The sequence below is a fragment of the Plectropomus leopardus genome, chromosome 3 (assembly GCF_008729295.1).
Source record: "Plectropomus leopardus isolate mb chromosome 3, YSFRI_Pleo_2.0, whole genome shotgun sequence".
Taxonomy (NCBI): Eukaryota; Metazoa; Chordata; class Actinopteri; order Perciformes; family Serranidae; genus Plectropomus; species Plectropomus leopardus.
In genome coordinates, this window is record NC_056465.1 from 32590926 (window position 1) to 32615548 (window position 24623).

Sequence of the window (24623 nt, forward strand, 5' to 3'; positions counted from 1 at the left end):
GCTGCTCACACCTGGCAGGGCAGCACTGAGACAGTTTACTCTCCTGCAGGGGGAATATCACAGCTGCTGCGCACCGAGACCACAACACTGAAGGTAAAACTTTTATTTAGTGGAGACTCATTTGAATGAGGCAAACTTGCTCCTCTAACTTTTAAGCTTTGAGCTCTCAGGGGGGAACTTTTAAAAATGTTGCATTTCAGGGTCTTTAGGGTTGTTTATTTATGTATTATTTGCTTTTTTCATTAAAAAGCACTAACTTTATTAATTTATTTTCACTGAAAAAGCACTGAAGCCAAATAAATTGTCATTAAATTTGAATTTGGGAATAAAGACAGGGAAGACAAATTATTGAGGTAGAATAAGGAGGGTTTTTCTTTTCTTTTTTTTTTTTTTAACATTTTCCTGGTTTACCAGTCCGGCATGTTAATGTTTAAATCATATGTTTTCAGAATGGGTGTGTGGTTTTCTGGGAGCACAGAGAGGCTGAGTGTGATACCCATTCATTTGCTGGAGGCTCTGGAAAGGTAGTGAGTTCAGGCCGTAGGGAGAAAGAGAAGTGCGGCATCACTGTGAGGGACTTTAACTAAAAAGAAGTGAGTCGTTTTCTCCTCTGGTGTTGCGTCTGTGATGCAGGGCGACTGTGTTTATGTGGCGAGGTTGGTTTGTTTGCAGAGCTCCTCGGTGGAGTCAGATGGATTAGATAACACAATAGAGTCTGTTAGGTGAGAAAGCTTGTGTTTTACTCATGCAACTTATTTCCTCTGAGCCACTCTTTACTTTCTGCCTCTTTCTCTCTCCGCCTGGCTCTTCCTTCCTCCTCCTCCTCCTCCTCCTCTCCCTCCACTCCTGCTGCTAATCCCATTTGATGGCAATGTCTTTCCCACTCCAATCCAGGGAAGAATGTCTTCAACATTCTTGCTACAGAGAAAGAAAAAAACTCACTTGGACAGAAAAGGCGGAGGAGTGGGGAGAAGTGGGATGGATGGAGGTGTATAGAGAAAAGCAGGGCTCACTGATTGCAGAAAGAGCTCTTTACCTATATGAAATACGAGCTCAGACAGAGAGAAAGGTGGGGAATAATAGCAGAAGAAGAAAGAAAGAAAGTAGGGCAAGGAGAAAGTGGGTGAGCAGAGCAGCCGTGAGCTGCTGGTGTGGCTGGAATAAGAAAAACGCTCTGTTTTAAAGAGAGAGGGGGGAAAGGAAAACAGTCTGGTTCTGTTTTATGTGGTGTGTGTGCAATTAGAGCCAGAGAGGACGAGGAGAGGAGGGGGGTGACTGGGGTACCCGGGGAGGAGAGGGGTTGAAAATAAGTTAAGGACATCCAGGAGAACAAAGAGAGAACATGTCAGCTGACAGGGAAGAGGTGAATGAATGGAAGCTGCAGAAGGAGAGTAAAACGCTTTTTCGTATGCAGGATAGATTGAATATCATGCAGCAGCAGATTGGTTTTTGGGGTCAGACAGAGCTGTGAGATTATATTGAAATGTTCTCGGAAACTTGGAGTGGTTCCTTTGCTAGTCTACTTTCTCTTGTGAGAGTGGAGGGAGGCAGACATGCAGAGGAGGAGGAGGGAGTCAGGAGAGTGATGTGGGAGAGAAGGAGAGAAACAAGTGAAGAGACCAAGGGTGCACGAGAATACATTCAGACAAGCACAACTGCAATGATTTTGTGTGACTGATTTTCTTTGTAATCTTGTGTTATAGGTCAAATCTTAAGCAACAAATGTGTCACTATTCTAAGAAATTAAAAATGACACATTTTCTGTCAGAGGTGACACACAAACCATTTCTACTCAACTCGGATTTAACTTATCCAGCAGTTTACTCCTTTGAATATGAAGGCAAAGTTCGATTTCTTGGGGAGAAGGCAATAAGCAACTTGATTCTAAAAACTTAATAAAATATTATTTAAAAAAAAAAGTCAACTTAACAAGACATGGCTCAAAAAATTGAAAAAGAAAAAAGAAAAAAAATCAAGAAAATTACCTGAAAATAGGCAAAACAAATAGAAAGTAAAAAAAACAAATAATGAGAAATAAATATATATATATATCTTTTCTGTTACATAATTGTAAATATATAAAATTAGAGTAAAAATAAATATAGTTTCCCAGACATTTTTCCCCCAGATTTTTAATAATTCTCTATAACCTCTCCCACACTTACTCACAGTCTGTCAGTGTGACAATCATTCAGACATCAGCTCAATCATCACGTCACACTGAGCGTCTGATGTTTGTATTGACGTGTTGTAGCAATGATGTAATGCTCAGTGGCATACAGGTGAGGCAACCGTGAACCAGGTGTGTGTAAAAAAACATGATACACCTTGTTTTGTGATTATAAAGGTGTGTAGGCGGTGATTTGCATTTCTACTGTCATGAACTCCCGATCTGAGTCACGGTTTGGGTCCAGCTCCGTGCGTGTATTGATCTCAGGCGGCTGTGTTTGTGTTGTAGGTGTGAGACCGGAGCTCAATTTGACTATTTGGATATAAATCATTTACAAATGGCAAGGTCGTGCTGTTGCTGGGCCACGAATGTTTGCAGAAACAAATACACAGAGGTGTAATGCAAACACACAATTAGGCCTATGGCCTGAAAGTAGCCACATACAGTACACCCACTTTGCAGCCTGTATGCTGTGTTTTACGTGTCTAATCTCACTTTTTTTTCTGTTTATAAACACCTGAGGAGTTTTAAAGAGAACAGGCACATTCTCAGTTCCCCTCATGTTGTTGTTTACAGTAGGAAACCCCTCATTACTGGCTATGAATGCTCAACTACTTCCTGTCCTCTTCCCTTGTCTGCTTCCTGTCATCAGCTGGCCGAGACTAATAAAGCGGCTCCGTCTTTTTAGCCAGCTGCGGAGATAATGAGATGAGCGGCAGATATCTTGCGGCAGATAGGTCGGTGGATTAGTTTCTCACGCAGCCCGGGTCGTTTTTTTCAGGAAGCACAAACATCGAGTAAAGAGTGCCATTTAAGACGTTGAGGTCTTCATTTATTAAAGCAAGATGCTGCTGGTAAAGACACTGCGTCTGGCATGTTGGTGTATATCACTGGGCTATAAAACACTCTTCCAATTAAGTTACTGTTAAGCTGTTCCTGGATCTGTTTATTGAGCTTTTCTATGTAGAAACTTGAGAGACAAAATTACTCTAAACCAGATTCCTCTCTGCCTTTTCTACCCTTCTTTCATTTTTCTTTTTTCTTTTTACCCCATTAAAGAGTTTACAGACAGGATCCAGCCCTTGGAAAGTATTTTTCAGGATGAAAAGAGGGAGTGCTTTGCCTATTTTTACCACCAAAAGTAAAAAAAAAGAAAAAAAAAAAAGAGAAAGAGTAATGCTGTGTTACAGAATGACAGACAGAGGAACTGGAGCGTTTTCTCTCAGCGGAGCACGGCGCTCTGTGGGCCAGTTGGCTCGGACCAGAACAGCAAAACACAGGGCCGTTGGCATGGCGACAGAGGAACACTTCCCTTCTAATTCAGTCTCCGCCACAAAGAATAAGAGCGAGTGATGGAGATCTGCTCTGCTTCTCAAGCCGTCTGCAGTTTGTATCTCAAAGCTGTTTGCACGAGAAGCGGGTCGGGTTTTCAGCAGGGGTCGTGCTGTTTTAGAGCACAGCTGGGATGAAAAGGCAGGACGTGGTGTGTGCACTGCGGCCTCGTTGTTCACTTTGTGGTCAAAGCGGTCTGGAGGATCAGAGCCGGAGGGTCGCAGAGGCTGGATGACCTTTGCTTGACGTAAATCCTTAAGTGGGTCATAAAACTATTCATGCAGCTGGAAATGATACAAGCTGACCTTTTCGTGCGCCGTCAGATGTGAAGCTCGTCTAAACGAATCTAATCTGATACAATCTGAATTTTATTGTGTTGAGTTGTGTTGTAGATGTAAGCCAAATGTTATTTTAAAGGAACAGTGTGTGAGATTTAGGGGGATTTAGTGCCATCTAGTGGTGAAGATTGATTGCAACCAACCGAAGGTTTTCCCAATTAAGTTTTCTTCAGTTTTGATTGTGCAGGAGGTTTTTACCGTGAGCTGAATCATCTACGGAGGTCTCTACTTCTTTAAAACAAATGGATCAAGTGATTTAAACTGGTAAAAACTGAATTAAGCAGTGTTATGTTTAAATTTAGTCCACACTTGTCGCTGCTCACTACCGTGGCCGATGCAAAAACACAATCACATGAAAGCCCTAACTAGAGCCAGGGTTTGGTTTGTCCGTTCTGGGCTACCATAGAAACCTGATGGTGCAACATGGTGATCTCTATAGACAGGGACCTGCTCAAATGGCTCAGTCTAAAGTAACAAAAACACAACAATTCTTGTTTTTCAGTCAGTATACACTAAAGAAGACATACTTTTTATATTGTATTACATTTTGGACAATATATGCAGCTAAATTCTACACTCTGGATCTGTAATGCAGATGGGTGATTTGTGTATACTTCCGAAATCAGAGATTTTTCTCAACCATACTAAGAGAGAAAGCATGTTGTGATAGCATGTAGGACGGCTGCTCAGCAGTTTGGCTTTGTGATGAATGAAGGTGCATTTTTAGCTCTAGTTTCTTTATATAGAAATCACCTTTTAAGGTAAAGGGATGATGTCAGTTAAAGCTGGATAACATCCATTCTGTGTCCTGCTCAAACATTGACAGCATTCATGTCAAAAACAGTCAAAAAGCTAGAACGGCCTTCATGCCGAGACAGCAAAGCGGTGTGTGTCGGGCTGAGAGGGATGAGGCCGCGAGGAAATTAAGTGTGTTTCCTCTCTGCTGGAGCAGACGGGCAGGGTGCTTTGTGCCTGACGCTCCGAGAACACAGCCAAAAAAGGAATCAAACCGCTGCAGAGCGCTGCGAGCCTCACGAGCTGCCAAACTATTCCTGTAAAAGCACTCTTTTGGTTGAGGCCTGAACAGGAGAGCTGTGGAGAATGTAAAGAAAAATGTATACAGAGAAAGGAAAACACATTGAATCGATTGTGCGCTCTTGTGGTCGGTGAGGAGAGCACCAGGTTACAATAAGCGGGAATGGTCGCAATGAACACTTTTGAATTAATGACTATTTGTTTGGGCATGTGAAGTCTCCTCTTGAGGGGAGCATATGACCAAAATAACTGACCAGGACATGATAATCAGTCATGTTGCTGTTGGATTGTGCAGTGGATTTGTTACACTAGGCTACAACTGTCAGTTTGGTGAAATACTCACCAGTGTTGTTTGCAAATGTAAACGGGGGGAGGCTAAAGGGAGGAGGGGGGGGGTCCTCTCTGCATTCTCACAGATGAAAAATAGCAGAAAGACTCCACTGATTATTCAACATCTGGAACAGATTTGGGCACGTGAACTTGGTCCTGGTGGACTTCTGACAACACGCACCACTGGGATGCACAGTATATTCTGAACAGGCTGCCTGTGAAGAAATCATCAGTCTCACATACACATAGCTGTACACTCTGAAGGTTATAACTTTCCCAAAGACCCATGTCCTCCTCTTGATCCTTAAGGAAAGCTTCTAAGAGTGCACTGTGGTTTTTCAAGTTAGTCCGTCTTTAAAACCCTCCTAGTGCTTGTTTCAGCGATGCTACAAGAAAATAAAAAACTTTAGATTCGGAGCTGATGGTGCTGCAAAATCTCTAACCTCCCTCTCTCCCACAATGACGTGAATCAACCAAGCTGGGGGAGAAACTGGGCAACCACACCTCTGTGAAAAAACACAATACTTCATCATCAGGACTCATCCCCGGCAAAATGACACCACAATAACGTGACATTAGTGTTTTTCTTTCATCACAGTGCCATTCAGAAACCAAGAGCCACACCTCAACAGATAGAAAAACATATCTGAGCTCAGACCAGTTTACGGCCCATTAGAGTAAAATGCTGCTGTTGAACAGAACTGTTTTTCTCACTGCTACACTTATCTCCTGAGCCCTTTACCATACTTGATGTATTGTCAACAGGCTGGCTTTTTAGCAAGTCTTTGTGAGAGTCTACAGGCTGATAGCCTATCAGTCCGTGCTGCTGGTGCAGCGGTTTCCTTCCCAGAAAACACACACACACACACACGCGTGCACACACACACACAATTTGTCCACATAACACTGCTTTGCCTGAACCCTAAGGCCTGACAAGCTGTCACCTTCAGACCAGAGGAGGAAAAACAGTTCACTTTAACTCCTGTTGAAAACCATCAGCATTCGGCCACGTGCTGATGTCATCCTCAAAATCCATTATGTCTTTAATAATTAACACGTTTACAATTTTCTCTGGGCTGTCCCGACACTTTGATTGGCATCCAAACTCTCCATCGATTATGCTCACATCTGGCATCGAACATTTCTGCCAGTTGTGTTCTGACTACAGTTGGATAGAGACCAGGCGATGGAGTCATGCATAAATTGACAACAGCTGCATGATTTTGTAACATTTTTACAAGTCTGATACTTTGTTACAGAGACCCCCTCCTGTATTCGGCATGTAACATATCCTCATACAATGGTTTGTAAGATATTTAATGAATTAGCACCTCATGAATGATGTAACATACTTAACATAAAGTTGCATAGGTTAGGTTTTGGAAAAGAAACATGGTGATGACGTACCTTAAAATAACTCAAAGCTGGGGCGTCCGATAGTTCAGTGGGTAGAGCGGGTGCCTCATGTGCAAAGGCTTTGTCCTTGCTGCAGCAGGTGCAGGTTCGCTTCTAGCTCCTGGCATGTCATCCCCTCTCTTTTTCCCTTTCACGCTTACATTTTGTCCTGTCAAATTAAGGCAAAAAGACAAAAAAAAATCTTTTAAAAAAACCTCAAAATCTGCTTGGTTTCACACAGGACACAAACAGCCATCTTCTAGTGGAAAGTCCTGTGTTGTGTGACCATTCCACCACTGCAGCATGTCTCCTAACACATATTTTCAGTCTTTATACGACCTTCTCCTTTACTCCTGTCTGTGCATTGGTTACATGATCAAAGTCTCCCTGATAATGTTGGATATACAGAAATTATTGGCTCATGGTAATGTGGGTTTTCTACGAATTGTGGTGCATTCCTTTTGTAGGTGCAAAGAGTGCATCAAACAGTGTGAAATAGGTCTGGGCAATATGGGCGGAAAATTGTATTACGATCTTTTTAGACTATATCTCAGTACATGATATACATCTCAATATCTTTAAATCTCCTCAAAAGCACTTCATTAATGCTGGAACTGGGAGTCAGAATAAAACATCACTTTTTCCCAAAGTCCCTCCTTGATGTGGCAATATTGTGGGAATGTAACTACTAGTAATGTAGATATAACGACTAAGTGAATAACGGCAATATAAAAACAATTGTTGTTCCTGTTCTGTTTTCATACAGGATCCAGATTAGTTGAGAAAAGTACATCACATTACTGTAATGCAAACTTTAAACTCTGGAAAAGAAACTCCATTTATACCATTCCACAATAACTAATATTTGAGACGTTAAAGGGTCTTATATCTCCATATGATATAATATCTTTATGTTGCCCAGCCGTAGCCTGAAGAATGATAATTCCTTAAGAAAACACAAGATGACATCTGATCACTGATGAGCATTATTCTGCTTCGCAGGAACGCGTCCCAGCTGAAGCAGCTGCAGGACCAGATTCTCTTGGAGCAACAGGAAGCAGCCAACTGGCAGCAGCAGCAGCAGGAACAGCAGAGCCAGGAAGTCCCGCCTCCACTTCAGCAACCTCCTCAGGAAGTGCCTCCACCTGCTCCTCCATCTCCACCTCTCCCACCTCCTCCCTCCTTCCAGGAGTTGGAGAGCAACGCAGCCATGCAGGCCAGCACCTTCAACTACGCCCGGCCCAAGCAGTTCATCGCTGCTCAGAGCCCCGGCGGGGCGGGCTACGTCACCCAGTCCTCTGGCTCCTCAGGGTCCAGCCTGTCCTCCCCGCTGTCTCCTCCCTCCTCACACAAGCCTTTCAACAGGATCACCATGCCCCCTTTCACCAAGGCCAGCAGCGTTGAGTCTCCAAGCTCTCCTTCTTTCCCACCTCCACCTCCACCCTTCTTCAGCTCCAGTAACCTGTCCTCCCCATCAGGCCCCGCCCAAGACTTCCCTCCTCCTCCACCTCCTCCCCCTCCACCCGTCGCCATGTCTCCAGCCTTCTCAGATATGTCCTCGCCATTCTCCTCCGTCCCTCCATCTCCAGCCTCCAGCTTCCTGTCCTCAGTGTTGCCCTCCACACCTTCCTCACCTGGCAGTCCTACAGTCAACGCCCTGGGCCTTCCTAAAGGCAACGGCACTGTGTAAGTATCCCTCACATGCACTTTTACAACTTTCTGTACAGTGTCTGTTAAATTATGTAAGTTTTTTCTTTATACACAGTGTCTCAGGCGAGTTGAGCTCCCATCAGATAAACCTCCTGGCAACTGGAGGCAGAATGTCTGCTCAATGGAAGATGACAAGTTTACATTTTTATACAACGTGTTTACAGGGAAACGCCGACTAAAGAGTCCTTAGAAACACATACAATCCAGCACACGTAGTTACAAAGGCGTTCTCAAGGTGCAAGAGCTTTAGCAACCACATGGCAAGAAAATATACACGAGGATCTCAGAGTGAAAAGTGTGTCAAAAATCAAATAAACACTCAGATTTTTGTCAAGATGTATCACTTCACAGTCTTCACCCAGCTGATACAGACTGCGGGGTTGCCGGATTTTGACTTTGAGCTCTGAATTTACAATTTACAAAAACTAGATAGTCCACAAATGTGAAAATTTGACTTCTGTTCACCATAAAAATACAGAAAAGAAACGCCCTAAGAACATAAACAAAAAACAGCAATACATTCCATGTAAAAATAGGTCTCTGTTAGGGCTGGGCGATAAAACAATAGCGATATCAATCACGAAATAACTTTTCCTCGATTGAAATATGAGACGTAGTCGATAGAACACATTCCAGCCATGTTTTGACAGACAACACGAACAGCCAATGATAATAAGAAAGGTGCTGCGGCGAACCAAACGCAGGGAACAACTTTGACTCTAGAAGAGCTGAGTGTTTGACAGCCACAGCTCTGAAACAGCCAGATTTGCAGAGGTGGAGAGTGACTTCTTTAGACTTCTCCAGACTACTTTGTGTTAGTTTCAGGTTTAATCAGACTTTGGACGAATTATTTAGAAACACCAGGATGCATCGCTCCGTGTCTCATCCAGCCGCTCATGACCTTATTTTCACCTTTTCTCTAACTGGTAATGTTGGCAGGCTGTTGGCAGCTATAGGAGAAGTAGGTCTCAAAAGTTTTTAATTCCCGAGTAAAGTGATTAATAGCACAGAAGATTCACAGAAGTTGAAGTCAGAGTCCTGCAGTCAGGAGAGGTTGGCTATTATCGGCACAATGTGCTTAAATTTACCTGAAGTTTGTTTTCTTTTAATTTTTATATAAAGCTGGAAAGTTTAATAAATAATAATAAATCATATGTTTATTACACTCCAACACACCATAGTCAAATGAAACAGTGTCAGTGAACTGTGAGGGTAAAAAACAAACACCTAAAAAAAAGAAAAATAATCGTTCATTAATTGTAATTGAAGTGAAATGTTCAATTAATAGTGATATTGATTTTAGGTGTGAGGTTCAGACCTTTGCTGGGAAGAAATTTTAGTCACTGGACCTCTTTGAATTTTAGTAGAATAGGTCCTCCAGTTGGTGATGCCTGTATTTGTATTCGTCTTGTCCTATATTTGTCATGTTCAATTTAAACCAAAATTAACCTTGTGATATCTTCATATGTCACTTAGGAGTAAAAGGAAACCTTTAAGCTTGGCAGAAATTGTGATTTGATGTGTACTGTGATATATATCGATATCGACTGAAAAAAAAAAAGAAAAATGATCGTGATAAGACTTTATTCCATATCGCCCAGCCTTAGTCTCGATGATAACACATTCAAGCAAATATAATTTACAATAAATAAATGTTCATCGTGCCATCCAAAAACCTCCAGCACCACCTTGTACCGCAGATATGACCCCCCATATCATTTATCACCTTGACAGCACATAGATGAAAAAAATATTTCTTGTGGATACATCTATTTGCTGCCGGTAGTCTATAACGCCTCCCTGAGGGTGAGTTTGAATTCACTGTGTGGTGGATGAGAAAGGTCGTTAATAATTCTTTCAACTTGACTTGCATATTAAGTTAGCAGATAAAAATCTTGTTTTGTAGATAATTCTCTTCTGATGGCCATCCAGGAGAGAGACATTCCACCTTAAACTCTCTGCCAGTAATTTTTCATCAGCCCCTCACTCACTCCTGAACTCCCCCTCTCACCCTGGCATTCCTGCTGCAGTTGTGAGAGATAAGAAGACACAGTGAGGAATGCTATAGCTGGACATGTCCAGATAAGGGTGGATACGAGAGAGCCAGAGAGGGAGCGAGAGGAGCTAGAGAGGGACGTGTTGAGATAACTCACATGCGTCACGGAGCAGAGTGTCACGGTAATGTTGACAAATGTTTCTGTTTTGTCCCTCTCTCAGCAAAGCGTTCCCCAGGAAGTCCTCGGTCACCAGGACGCCCCGCATGGCCTCTGACTCAGACATCCAGGGATCCAAGGACGCCGTCATCCAGGATTTGGAGAGGAAACTGCGCTTTAAAGAGGAGCGCATAAGCAATGGTCAACAGGTGTGTGTGTGCGTTATTGCATTAAAACAAGTGTGAGTTTGCAGGAAATCACAAGTCATTAACACAGATTAACAAGTCATACAAATGTTCATGTAAAAAAACAACACAAGTGTGTAATTAAGCTTCTTTGTCATGCACCCTTAAATAATTTTCTCTATTACATCCCTAATTAACACAAGATACAGTGGCAAGATGATGGTGTGTATATGTGTGTTTTTCTTTTTGCAACTCACAAACTAACCCCTGGCTGATCCCATTAATCCCTGCTTCCAGAGGTTAACCTATGAGGAGAAGATGGCTCGCAGACTGCTGGGTGCTGACAACGCTGCCACAGTCTTAAACACACAGGAGACAGAGGAGGAGCCAGTCACACAGGTACGGTGGCTCTTTATCAGGATCCACACACCTGGAGGGGAAAATCACACACGTGCACACTCACCTGAAATCACACAGGCATGAAAATGTTTGAGCAAAAAACCCACAAATTTCACTGTTGCATGTAATCCACACAAGCACCTTTCTGTTTTGTCCACGGATACTCTGCTGGTGTCATTCCTATCTTATGACTACTGGCTTTCGTTTATATACTGTTGAATTAGAGCGCACCCCCCCACCAACACAACCCCCCAGTCCCTGTAAACACTGTTGAAGAGCGAGTTATGAAAAGCGGGGTATAAACACTCTAAAGTCCTCCAGAGCCCTCCATAAAAAGCTCTGTTTATGCAAACTGGTAGAAACCAGTGTTGCTGCAAACATGCCGGGGAGTAACACTGTTTGAAGGCTCGTGACTGTGAGCAACCAGAAAGTTCTGTGGAAGTGTCAGAGTGTAGCACTTCCACACAGGGTTGGTTGTTTATTTATGCATGAACAAGCATTTTTCTAGCTTGTTTAAATAGTAATCCTTTTTCAGAGCTCATTTCTACAAATGGAAAAAGATATTATAGTTTGATTTTGAAGGGATAGTTCACATCAAAATCAAAACTGCATATTTTCACTCTCACCTGTAGTGCTCTATATCAATCAATCTATGTTATTTTGGTGTGTGTTGCCGGGTTTTGGAGATATCAGCTGTGGAGATGTCTGCCTTCTCTCCAATATAATGAAACTAGGCGCTCACCTTTTGAAGCTCAAAGTGCAAAAAATCCACAGACCTTGTTTTGAGCAGTTTCATGTAGTTCAGAGGGTGTAGTTCCATAGAAAGGAAAGTTCCTACATGAAACTGCTCTCAACAAAGTCTGTGGTTTATCTTTAGTAACCAGGCCATGATTTCTGGAAAGAGACTTTGCTGTTGAATTTTTCAAATGCATTTTTTGGCGCTAGAGTGCCATCTAGTTCCATTATATTGGAGAGAGGGCACACATCTCTACGGCTGATATCTACAACACTCAGCAACTCTAGATTGACAAAAAAATAACACTACAGGTAAGAGGAAAATATGTGTTTTTGAATCCTGGATGAACTATCCCTTTAATTGTTGCTATTTAAAATTGGGCCACATAAGAGCATGCACTGCAGACTGACAGCAAATCAAGGGGCTCTGAATGACACAGTGCCACACACTGATTAGTTAAGTCACAAAGCAGATTTTGTGAACACCGTACCACCTTAGTGCAACGTAGCCCGTTGGCATGAGGAGCGATGTGATTGGTTGTCGCACAACTGCACTGCATGACTCTGTGCAAAAAACTCTAAGCCTGGCAGTACATCCAGGCCAATGTATCGTGAGACTTTGAATTCTGATGGTAAAGCATGTGAATTTGAATTTTCTGTGTTGAAAGCAGGTAAGATTAAACATGTTCACACATTTAAACACCTAAAATGATTGTTTTCTACCCTGCGTGATGCACGGTGACAGTACAACACAAACAAAACAATTTTTCTCTCTCAACAGGAAGTACAGTCATCTCCCCATTTCCCTCAAAAGGTGTTTGAAACATTTTAGTTTCTCTCTGTCACCTTCTGGTTTTTCATTCACTCTGTGTATCAGTGTGCACACAAGGTCACGCTAAAAGCTGGGATGTGTTCACTTTGACCAGAGCAGGGTCAGGACTGGGAATTTGCTGATAAGGGAACACAAAAGACAGCAATTAGTTTTTTGGTCCCTGTGGTGCCATATTCAGCGTGTATTCCATTCACAGGCCGCTGTGTCTGGAAACAAAACAGAGTCAAATTGATTGAGCATGTGTAAAAGTTGGTCTCTGCACCTTTTACAGTTGGCTGTTGTTCAGTATGGGTAGTTTGAATTGATTCAGATACTGAAGCATGTTGTAGCTTGAATGCAACACAAGTATCTGTCAGCACGTTTGGATTTTACACAGATTGCACTTTGCAATTGCAACTTTCTATCACGCAACGCATGCTGCAATTTTAATCTGCATTTAAGATTTAAGTAATAATTAAGTTATGTCATTAGAAAGGAGGGATAATTGAATATTACTTTGTTAGATATGTGAAAAGGAACATGCTGCAGCAGCTGCCTCGATGCTATTTAGGATAATACCTCAGCAGATCAGGATGGGTTACTTCTGTGATTGCTGTCGTTATGAGCGGCAGATTGAGGATAAATGCTGGTTCTGCAGCTGTTCCCGAGGCCTGTCATTATCTGTGTGATGATGTGTCATCGGACCACGCCGCTCTGCAGATGTTCTCTCTGCCTCAGCAGAGCTGCAGTGATGAGAGATTGATGGAGGTGGTGGGAAGGAGGAGTGGCTCATCGGGCAGGGAGAATTAGGAAATTGAGAGAAAGTTGGTAGTTTGGGTGACAATGAAGACAGGTTAATGGGTGTGTAAAAAAATGTGAAATAGGGCAAACAGGGTTTTATAGAGCTTTCTGCACGCCTTTAGACACGCTTGCCTTTGCCACATGATCACACAAACTGAATCTGTCTTCTTTCTCTAAATATTTCTCTCTTTTTTTCTTCTCTGGCATGAAGGAATACAAAGTGTCCAGCTTTGAGCAGCGCCTGATCAGTGAGATTGAATTCCGTCTGGAGCGCTCTCCTGTAGAGGAATCAGACGATGATGTGCAGCACGATGAAGAGTCTGCCGGGCATGGGGTGGCACCATCCTTCGACCAAAAGCTCAAACACTACAAAGTCTTCGAGGGCATGCCAGTCACCTTCTCCTGCAAGGTCCATGGAGACCCCAAACCAAAGGTGGGAGGTTGAACACGTCACTGAAAGACTCTCATCACCCTGAATGATTGAAACATTGTTGGTGATGATGCTGCGGGGATTATTAATATAAGATGGTAACTTTGAGGTAGTTATGATGGTATGGCTTCTTTTCTTTGGGAGTTGCTGATGTGTGATGTCGATGATAGAGGGAGCAGATCTTGTACATATGCTCTGTGTTGTGATAAGGGGAGGGAGGCCCGGGCTGGCTGCCTGGCTCTGTCCACATTAATGACACGGTGATGACAGGCTTCAGAATGAACTGATGAAAAAACAGAAAAGCAGAGAGATGAAGGTGAAAGAGAGACGATATAAAGATAATGCGACATTTTTGTCTAAAATTTAAAAAAAAAAAAAATAGGAGACACAACAAGTGACCAATTTTGAGATTTTGGGCTATTTCATTACATGTCCTCTCTCAGACTACCAGAAAGAAAACATCCAAAATACTTATTTAAGTGGTTCAGATTTTTGTTATGTAATTGTATGCAAAAAGCTAGAGGTGTGGACAACACAGTCACATCTTGATGTGATGTGTGTGATTAGACTTGACAAGTTCAAAAATGACTTGTAGCTCGACTTGGACATTAACACCAATGACTCGTAACTTCACTTTGATGTGATTCTTTTGATGTGAAAATACTTGATCCTTTCCCCCTAGACCAAGGATTAAAAATGTTGTTTAAAAACTTTGACACTAATTACTTAATTTCCTGAATCAACAAACATTAACGCAAGTCAACACTTTATGTCCCAGATGATCCACTTTGTTTGAACTAATCTGGCACCATTCAATCAAGTCTGTTAACTTGTCTAATAGTTTTATCGGCCTTAATTTTGTGTCACAGGTCTACTGGTTTAAAGATGGCAAGCAGATCTCCAAGAGGAGCGAGCACTACAGGATCAGCCGTGACGCTGATGGTACCTGCTCTCTGCACACTGCGTCTGCCTCACTGGATGATGACGGAAACTACACCATCATGGCAGGCAACCCTGAGGTGAGAGACAAGCAGAAAAAAAATACAAGATCAAATGTTTCATTAAATTTCTGTGCATTTTTTCATTACAAAAATGCACCCACCCATCTGTTTGGCTGCTTGTAGTAGATGTCAGCACCCATTAGTAGGAGAATAATGAGTATTAAGATAATAGTCTCCAGCCTGAAGAGGAAGAGGGCGTTGAATGAGACGGGAAATCGCTAAAACCCTCAGGAGGGTCAAAAGTCCATGTGCTACAGGCGTTTTAACGGCCCTCTCCAGCTCCGACACTCACATTTTATTTCCTCCTCCCTGTCTGACTGCTGCGTGCTCTGTAGTGGAGTGTCAACACCTCATGAGCTCCCTCTCTCCGTGTCTCGCTTCCCCTCACAGGGCAGGGTGAGCTGCACCGGCAGGATGATGGTCCAGGCTGTGAACCAGCGAGGCCGAAGCCAGCGCTCCACACCGGGACACATGCGCAGGTAAGGCTTCACTGTCCACACAGGAGATAAAGTAAAGACTAAACAGAATATGTTTTATTCACGACCTGCAGCTGCTGGCTGGCACATGTGCTGCAGGCTGTTCACCATCTGCACGACTTCTGTGCTCGCTCACACAGATTTAACTGTGTTTTTTTCTGATGTTCCAAGAAGCTGCTATTTACTCAGATGTTTGCTGTGAGCTGAATCACAGTTTTCTTTCCTTTGTTGGACCGTCTGCTTAAAAAAAGCTCCGCGTTAATGAGAGGGAACACCTGTTTGCTCTGTTCTGTTTTTCATTGCTCTAATGACCTCGTATATACAGTGCGCATTCATGCGACCCCAGATATTGAAAAAACATGCACGGCACATCACAGACGCTCCCCACAGCACATAAAACCACCTGTAGTCTGTTATCTAGATGAACACTCCCTGAGCTCTGAGATGTTTGGAGAGAGATCGAGATAACTATCAGTGTCTCCCACTCTCTTTCTTCTGCGCCCCTGGTTGTCGTGCAGGCAGAGTGATGTCATTGTTACAGGGTCGAATCACAGGAACACCTATGAGTCGTAGATCAACAACATTTCTTTGTGCAGTCCTGTCTTGTATAATGATGACAATAAATCACTGAATCCTTGAGAGAGCTAGTGGAAGGATGCCAGAGCAGGAAATAAGTACAAAAAAGGCCCCAAAAGTTCATATGATGTCTACAAAGATATGTTTTATACATGTGAGCATGAGTAAATAAAGACTGAAGATAAAGACTAAAGATTTCCCTAAAAAACACTGATATCCATTCTCCAAAGGGAGTTTTACATTTAGCAACTGAAAATCCAAAAGACTGTGCAAATGAAATACGTCTAAACGCCGATGTTGATACTCTTTAATAAAATGTGTCTTTTTTGACAAATCTATGACTTTTTCATTAAATTCCACCTATTTTGAAACAGAAATGAATTAAAAGTAGCAGAAATGGCTAAAAACAACGTTAGAAGTTGGTTTTTAATACTGTATGTTTCTTTCTCTCTGTCAGGCCCAGGTCCAGGTCTAGAGACAGCGGTGACGAGAACGATAACATCCAAGAGCGTCACTTCCGCCCCCACTTCCTGCAGGCGCCTGGCGACCTCATCGTTCAGGAGGGTCGACTGTGCCGGATGGACTGCAAGGTAAATACACACCTTTTAATCCTGAGAGTGCAACCTGTGCTAACATGAGTGTGAGATGTGATTAAATAGGGAAGGAAGGTCAACGGCTGCTTCTCAACATTTTCCATATAAAACTGTTATTTGTTGATTTTTTTCAGTGCTTAAAATTAGCTATTTTTAGCGCTTGGTGAGAGACACATTTTTTTGTGATCACATTTTTAGTGAGATTCAGGTTATGCAGAGAACTGGTCCACAAAATTACATTACTAGTTTACATATATAATTAAAAAAATAAAATAAGCAAGATAAAATACAAGTAAAATAAACAGAGCTTATGTTGAGTTCAGATGAAAAGGGAGACAAAAAAAATTTAAATGGGAGAAAAGATCAGAAACTCACTTGTGGAGGAGCACATGTGAATTTATATAAATTCTTGGATTTTTTCAAAGTTATATTAAGCAGGATTGACAATTGCTGTTTTTAAACACGCTTGCCAGCGAAAGTAAAAGCCAGATTCCCTCTTTTTTGCATTTTGCCTCACTATATGTGTGTTTTTTGTCAGCGATGTGCGTCTTGGATGCTTGCTGCTTATGGTCAAGCACCTGGATGCTACCCTTTTTATAAAGCCTTGACTTCATCTGAGCATCCAAAGCACACAAAAAAAAGAAAATACAGGCAGACGGCAGAGTCTCTGCAGAAAAATACACTGCACACACTTATAGTGGGTCAGAGGTAACAGTTGAGAGGGATTACTTCTATCACCAAACATGGAGATAAACACATAACCACTGAGACTCTGTGAGAGTATGTGGAGGGCGCGAAAGCAATGTTTTTTTGTTTTTTTTATCGTGATATATTAAGCGAGGACAGGTCATTCAGGAGCAGTGTGGGTGCATGAAGAGCAAACCACTTTCCAAAAAAGGTCCATTTAAGAAGTCATCGGAGTGTACTGCTCGCTGAAGGACATTTTTAAAATTTAAAAGGAGAAAAGGCAAATTATATACTGTGTTTTTTGGTCTGGTATGGCATTTGAAGCTAGGGACTTTAATGCAAAAAAAAACTTTTTTATAAATGACCGCAGTTTTAAGGCCTTTTTTGGAGAAGTTATGCCTGCCATTTTGACTCCAACCCTCTGCCTGTTCACTTACAGCACAGACAACCTTCGTTTTAACCTCTTGTGCTTCTAACCTGTCGTGAACGCAGTATCTGATCCGTGCTGCTTTTCTTTGATAAAGGAAAGAAAGAGAGATGGTTTAAAATAACTGAGACATGACTGGAAAGAAAAAATGCCCGCACCAAAGAGAATATGTTAATCATAGTAATAGAGAAAGCCATTTCAGATCCGCCCTTTAATTCAGTGTCTGTATTGCTTTCAGGGAGGCTCCGTGTCTGTGCTGCCAAAGAAACATTTCCCCTTTTCGTGCATTCCAGTTTCTTTAGGGAATAAAAACGTTTCATCACTTCCTCGCGTTATGAATGGCTCAAAGCACGCAGGGAGAATTCAGAGGTGTCATTTTTCAGGGATTAAGTGGGATCAGGTTTTCTGCAATTATTTCCTCTCACACCACTCATGCTCATTTTATCTCTTTATCTTCTTCGTCATCACCTCACCTCCCTCCCGCCTGCAGCACTCTGAAAACGGGTTCATGTTATAAAATAAAACCGACCCACAATTAACTCACTATAAAAAGACTGTGTTTTTCATGCTCGTTGTCAGAAATAAACTAAGAGTCTCCATTCCTTTGGAGTCCGTAATGTCGAGGATATTTATAGCAAGTATTTATTTCCAGATCATTCGTGGCTTTCCAAACTTTCCATGCTTAAAATGTCCCAACTTCCAAAAGTGTACTGAGCCAATTCCAATAATTCTTATCACTACTTCACCTACTCCCCTTTGTGATATCTGTGAATTTCACATATGCATATATGGATTCCTGAACGGGCCGACTAGGCCTAGGTAAAGGGGCCCAAAGTGTCAGGGGCTGCCCTGGCATTCACCTGCAAGATGTCACTCAAATTAACATGTACCAACCAGAGACACTTGAAAAGACTACAAAGAGATTCAAGGGAGCTGAAAAGCGACCCAATGGCCAAAAATGAGAGAAATATACCTCAAAGACATATAAAATGACCTCAAAGACACACATCATGCCCAAAATGACCACAAAGAGATACAAACGATCTACAAAAAGACACAAAATTACTTCAAAGAGACAGGATATCACCTTTAGAAGACAAAAAAATACAGAGATGCAAAAGAACCAAAAAGACACAGCTATATCTCAAAGAGACACAAAGTAACCTCAAAGAGTCAAAAAACTACCACAGAGAGATGCAGAGGAACTTCAGAGAGACAAAATGATTACAAAATGTCACAAAACAACCAAGAAAGACACAAATAAAGTATGAGAATATTACCTCAAAGAGTCAGAAAATCACCTTCAGAAGACACAAAATTACCTCAAAAGGTGCAATACGAATAAAAAGAGATGCAAAGATGCAAACCACAAAGACATAAAATGACTACAAAAAGTAAAAAAAAACAATAAGAAAGACACAACTATACCTCACGCAACACGAAATGACCTCAAATATACACCAAACAACCACAAAAAGATGCAAATGAACTACCTTGTACCTTGAGACAAACTTCAACACAACACAAAATTACCACAAAGAAAAAAAACATAAAGTGAAACACAAAAATTAGGAAAAAAAGAGGCAAAACCACCACCACAAAGTCTGAGAGTCTTGCTCCTGTGTTGGAGAGGTGGTGGGGCCTTTTGCATATCTGTGCCCAAGGGCCCATAGCTTCATAATCTGCCCATAAACACATGCATATCCACAGTGGTACTTTTTTCCAGGTGGGCATGATGGTGTAGGTTTTGGGTTTCTCTGCAAAAAGAGACACGTCTTTTCTTAGTGCAGTTTATTCCCATGACAAAGCGTGCAGGCGACCAGGCTCCTCCAGACAAACACAACACAGACAGATTAACCAAACACTGCTGTTTTCATACTCCCAATAAACACATGCTGCCCCCACAGAACACATGCAGCTAATATTCTCATTTTCTCCAACAAAAACAAGCACAGATGGCTCTACCAACAAGTGTTAACACACTGAGTGAATCTGAATGTGTTCTTTTGCTACCTGTAGGTGAGCGGCCTTCCCACCCCTGACCTTATCTGGCAGCTCAACGGGCAGACCATCCGCCCTGACTCCGCCCACAAGATGCTGGTGAGGGAAAACGGTGTGCACTCACTGGTCATCGAGCCCGTGACCAGCCGCGACGCCGGCGTGTACACCTGCATCGCCAGCAACCGAGCCGGGCAGAACTCCTTTAACCTGGAGCTCATTGTTGCAGGTAAAAAGAAATCATACAAAACGCCGGGCTACATGTGTGCAGAGGATACATGTTTGCATGATCTGAAGCAAGAAAACATTTCGGTAAACATACTCTTTCCACAGCCAAAGAGATGCACAAGGCCCCTTCATTCGTCGAGAAGCTGCAGAACACGAGTGTGGCCGAGGGTCATCCAGTGCGACTAGAGTGTCGTGTCACAGGGGTGCCCTACCCACAGATCTTCTGGAAGAGGGAGAATGAGTCGTTCACTCACAACACAGACAGAATCAGGTAAAATCAGGCTTGTTTGCGCCAGATTAAGGGCCTTGCTCCAAAAAAAAAAAAAATTAAAATAGAATATGTTTCCAGCTTGGACTTTATGTTTTTGTGTCTAAATTACAAATAGAGACAACATTTTTTGGTCCTGTCTTGAGAGAAAGCATGTCAATCGTCATCGGCAAAAAAATCAGGCTTCATTGTAACCAATCAGACTTCGCACTGTTATTTTACGTCAAGTGAAAGTGCTTGTTTTTACCACTGACAGGCTCAGATTATTATTCTAAGTTTCTTGCAATTTATGAAAGGATCCCTGCAGAGAGACCTTGATCTTTAAGAATACATTTCTTTTTGTTTTACCAGAAACAGCCCCAAAATCACCATTGCCAATTCCACCAGACCCCATTCAAATAACCAGCAATTTTAGAGTGTAGTGAGACAGCATATTTTCACAAGTGACTAAGTGAATAAAGGGTTTATTTCAACCAGACCAGCATTGGTGATTGTTGAAACAGCAGAGAGACAAACCATAGTTTTTGTAAGCTTTATTTTGTCTCTGATGGGTTTGAATGTAGTGTTTTTTACGATGATAAAATTACTGTACGTTTATATTAGGGGTCAACTGATATTGGTTTTTCAGGGCCAATACCGATAATATGATTTTAACAAACTCCAACACAAAACTTTGTTTAAATGCCTTCAGCAAATGTTAAATCAAAATTGAAACATGAAACACCAAATACACCAAGTTCCCAGCAACTTTTTTTTTTAAGTCAATTAAAAATGTAAATAAAACACACTTTCTTTGCACTTTTTAATTAAGGTAACTTTATCTGCAATAATTAAAATAAAATGGTGATACAGATAATTGGCTGGTGGGACTGGCGATAGGGATTTCGGGTTCTTAGGATCTTACTCTTTCAGAAAAAAATTATATTTTTCTAGATGTCCTTTCCATACGTGTTCAAACACTTAAAATAATAACTGGAGCCTGTCTGTCGCATTTTTAATGGATAATGGTAAAAAAAAAAAAAGTGGCGCAACCCAAATGGGCTGTTTTGCTTGTTCCCATTAGTCACTATGATGCAAAAACATGGGAAAATAAGGTCCAGATTGAAAAATACCTAACTTACATTTTAAATTTGTGATAACTTTCTTTCCCAGTATGCACCAGGACAACTGTGGCTACCTGTGTATGATCATCCAGCCAGCCATGAAAGAAGATGCCGGCTGGTACACAGTGTCAGCCAAGAATGACGCCGGCATCGTCTCCAGCACCGCACGCCTCGATGTCCACGGTAAGTTCTGACCCTGAAACACGCACTGCTCATCAGAGCGCTGTTTTTCCTCTCTACACATTATTAAAGCTCCGTCCTTTCCACCCTCAGCTCAGTGGCAGCAGCCTAACCTCCCCAAGCCCAAGAAGGTGCGTCCTTCCACCAGCCGCTACGCCGCACTGACAGAGAGAGGGCTGGACGTGAAGGCAGCCTTCTTCCCCGACTCCAGCCCGCTGCCACCCGGCAGCCTGGTGGAAAGTGACGACCTGTAGAAACCAGGGAGGTCACCCCATGAAAAAAAAACCTTGAAAGCTGCCCTTGTTCCCAGCACTCCGGAGACAAATACTTTATGACGGCGACGAGGGGCAGAGTATAACCTTGTCCACCTGAGGGACTCTTCTTTATTGAACTGCAAAGGGTCGGTGGGCAGAGTGAGCCGGTGGTTTTCATATGTTTTTATAGTATGACACAACCCATAATATTACAGAATTCATCGAGTTGTTTCGCCATGCTTCGTTTTATCAACTGGACCTGGAAAATGATTGAAGTGTTTACCACGAGGAAAGACTGCTCATAAATATGCTCTCATGTTTCTGTACGGTTGACTGTTTTTTTGCAAAGGGTTGTCTCTTTAAGTGCCTCTCATGACTGTTAAGATAAAAAAAACAAAAAAAACAGGTTTAAACTGAAACTGAATTACTATGCATGTTCAAGTGGTGCCATTTATACACAGACTAATACTGTTTCTGTACGTAGCACTCTACCAGCTGTGTTTAAAAGTGGACCTGTGGGTGAAAAGACGACTTAAAAAGAGGCTGAACGGTTCAAAGCATTGTAGCTTTGACGAAGGAGATCATTATTATGTGGGTTTGTGTAGCACAGTGCTGATATCTACAGTATCCGATTGTAGTTGCAGTTCAAACACCGTCTCAGTGTTGTCAGAGATTAGCTTACAGATATTGCAAAAAGGCCGGGCCTTACAAACAGTATGTTTTTTTAGTGAAAGCAATGAGGTTTGGGAAAAATAATGCTCATGTGGAAGAGATTTGTTTGTTTGTGGGTGCTGCAGAACTTGAGGAAGGTTGGATCTAACAGAAACAGGTAGGGGCAGTAATGGGAAAAACGGAGGTTTTTGTGACTTTAAGGTCCAGTGTGTGGGATTTTAGGGGATATATTTGCAGAAATGGAAAATAGCATGTTTTCTTTAGTGTATAATCACCTCAAAATACCTGAATATTCTGGTTTTCATTACCTTCAAAAGAGCTGTTTATCTCTACATAGGAAGATGCCATGTTTCTACAGTAGCCCAGAATGGACAACTCAGGCTGTAGATAGGGCAATTTGCATTTTTTGCATCGGTCACTGTAGTTAGCCACTCTGCAATGATTAGCATTGGAAAACACTGTTTTTTTTTCTTTATGAAACTGCTTTATTCAGTGTTTTTACCGCTTTAAATCACTGGGTCCATTTGTTTTGGAGAAGAGACCTCTGCGAATGATTCAGCTCCTGGTAAAAAACTCCTAAATGTCTGGCTCTTAATTTATTTAAGAAAAACAAGCACACATTAGCAGGTTCTGGGATAGCAGCCCGTCTCAAACTTGCCGAACAGCATCAGAGAACGCTGATTTGTAGCACAAAACTGCCTTTTTTTCAGTGTTTTAACCACCTGGTTTGTAAGTTTTGGAGAGAAAAAGACATCTGCGTATAATTCAGCTTCTGGTATAAACCTTATCCCCCTAAATCTTACACACTGCTCCTTTAAATGTGAAAAGGTGATAGAGGGATGTAAGTGACTGTGGTGATATTGAAAAAAGATATGGAAAACTTGGATGACAGAGGGTCATTTTTGTGATTTTCTTTTCTTTGATTTTAAAAGGGTGAACTGAAATGTTCTCACTGGAGACAGAGGGTGCTGTGAAAGGTTTCAGTGTATTTGTCTCACACACATCACAGATTGTCCATTTTATTTTTGTATGAAAAAAAAAACTTTCCCAACAATCTTGACATAAATTATATCAGCAACCTTTTGCTCACTGACAAAACAATCCTCTCTGTATCATGAAGTTTTATAAACATATTTACTGCCTTAAATCACTTTTAGGCTTAATGCACACACAGTTTCTTTGCATGTTATTTTTGGACACTTGTACAGTGCCAAACGACTGTTTCCAGGATGTATAAAAACTTTTTTTCTCCCAGTATTCAGGGGTAGAAAACACTCTAAGCTGGTAGAAAGTGAAAAGCAAGTTATATTTATATCTACTATTTTCGTCACCTCTGTAATACTATACAAAGTGGACATCTTTTTCTTTCGGAGCTTGCGTCAGCTGACAGTTACTGTGTTTGCACATTTCTATGCCAATCAATGCCTGTATATGGATTGTTCTCCTGATATTATTTTAGGTTATGAAAGTTAATAAAAATCAAACTCTTCAGAGACAGCGTGAGATGTTTTTATAGACTGGCAGGCTCTTCCTAAAATAATAAGAGAATGCCAAAAGACACACCATCAGTCGCAGCGGAAATATCACTCTCGCTATGATGCTAATCACAGTGAAATGTAATCTAACGCTTTAATAGGAAATGCAGCATTTAGGACATTTGCACGTAAAAAAAGAGACAAATTTTAAGTTATGACTCTCATGGAAGGTACCAGCATGCTTCAGTGAAAGGAATAACCAGCGCAGCATTTCAAATCTCATCACTGAGCATGACAGCCACCTCCAACCCCATCCATCCACACTACTGGTCCAGAGCTGTAACCAGACACTCAAAACATTCCCAGAGCTAAAAATACCCCCCCACCTCCACCACTACCTCTAATTTCCTCCAGCTGCAGCCCAACGTGCCTGGCCCCTCGACGGGCCCCTCCAGAGGTGGGCTCAGAGGGGCCGCTGGCTGGGAGGGGGTCTCCCGGGGGCGGCGGGGAAACAAAACACGAGCGCTACGATCAGCGGCGGACGCTTTACAGTCATGGAAAAAGACCAACAGCGTTCAATCCGCTGATCAAATTTAGGACCTCAGGGCACAGAGGTCTGGACTGGGCCAGACACTCTGGAGTCAGCAGCGTTAGTCATGACCGAGTGTCACACACACACATCAGGCCACGCCCACTGTGGCTGGACAGAGTGACTCAGCAGAAAGATGGAGAGCAGCAAGATTTTGTTCACTTTTTAGGTTTTGCAGCAAGAATTTTGATGGTAAACACTAGTGTTGTAGTCAAGACCGTACTAACCGAGACCAAGACTTAACTGAGACCAGAGCGTGCTGAAACCGAGAC

General features: G+C 42.1%; 1 protein-coding gene across 4 annotated transcripts in view; it reads left to right on the forward strand.

Moving 5' to 3' along the window:
• The window catches only part of palld (palladin, cytoskeletal associated protein), a 74015-nt gene extending 50235 nt beyond the window's left edge, over nucleotides 1–23780 (forward strand). For 2 of the 4 annotated variants that reach the window (XM_042483446.1, XM_042483452.1), the window contains exons 11-22: nucleotides 7603–8286; nucleotides 10528–10672; nucleotides 10946–11047; nucleotides 12564–12596; nucleotides 13606–13827; nucleotides 14694–14843; nucleotides 15216–15304; nucleotides 16335–16467; nucleotides 19604–19811; nucleotides 19916–20081; nucleotides 21231–21364; nucleotides 21455–23780. In XM_042483446.1, the coding sequence (XP_042339380.1) occupies nucleotides 7603–8286; nucleotides 10528–10672; nucleotides 10946–11047; nucleotides 12564–12596; nucleotides 13606–13827; nucleotides 14694–14843; nucleotides 15216–15304; nucleotides 16335–16467; nucleotides 19604–19811; nucleotides 19916–20081; nucleotides 21231–21364; nucleotides 21455–21615 (2227 nt within the window). In that variant the 3' untranslated portion in view covers nucleotides 21616–23780. The remainder of the gene's footprint in view (nucleotides 1–7602; nucleotides 8287–10527; nucleotides 10673–10945; nucleotides 11048–12563; nucleotides 12597–13605; nucleotides 13828–14693; nucleotides 14844–15215; nucleotides 15305–16334; nucleotides 16468–19603; nucleotides 19812–19915; nucleotides 20082–21230; nucleotides 21365–21454) is intronic. The other 2 variants (XM_042483458.1, XM_042483464.1) reach the window with 2 other exon arrangements.
• Nucleotides 23781–24623: the final 843 nt, after the last annotated feature.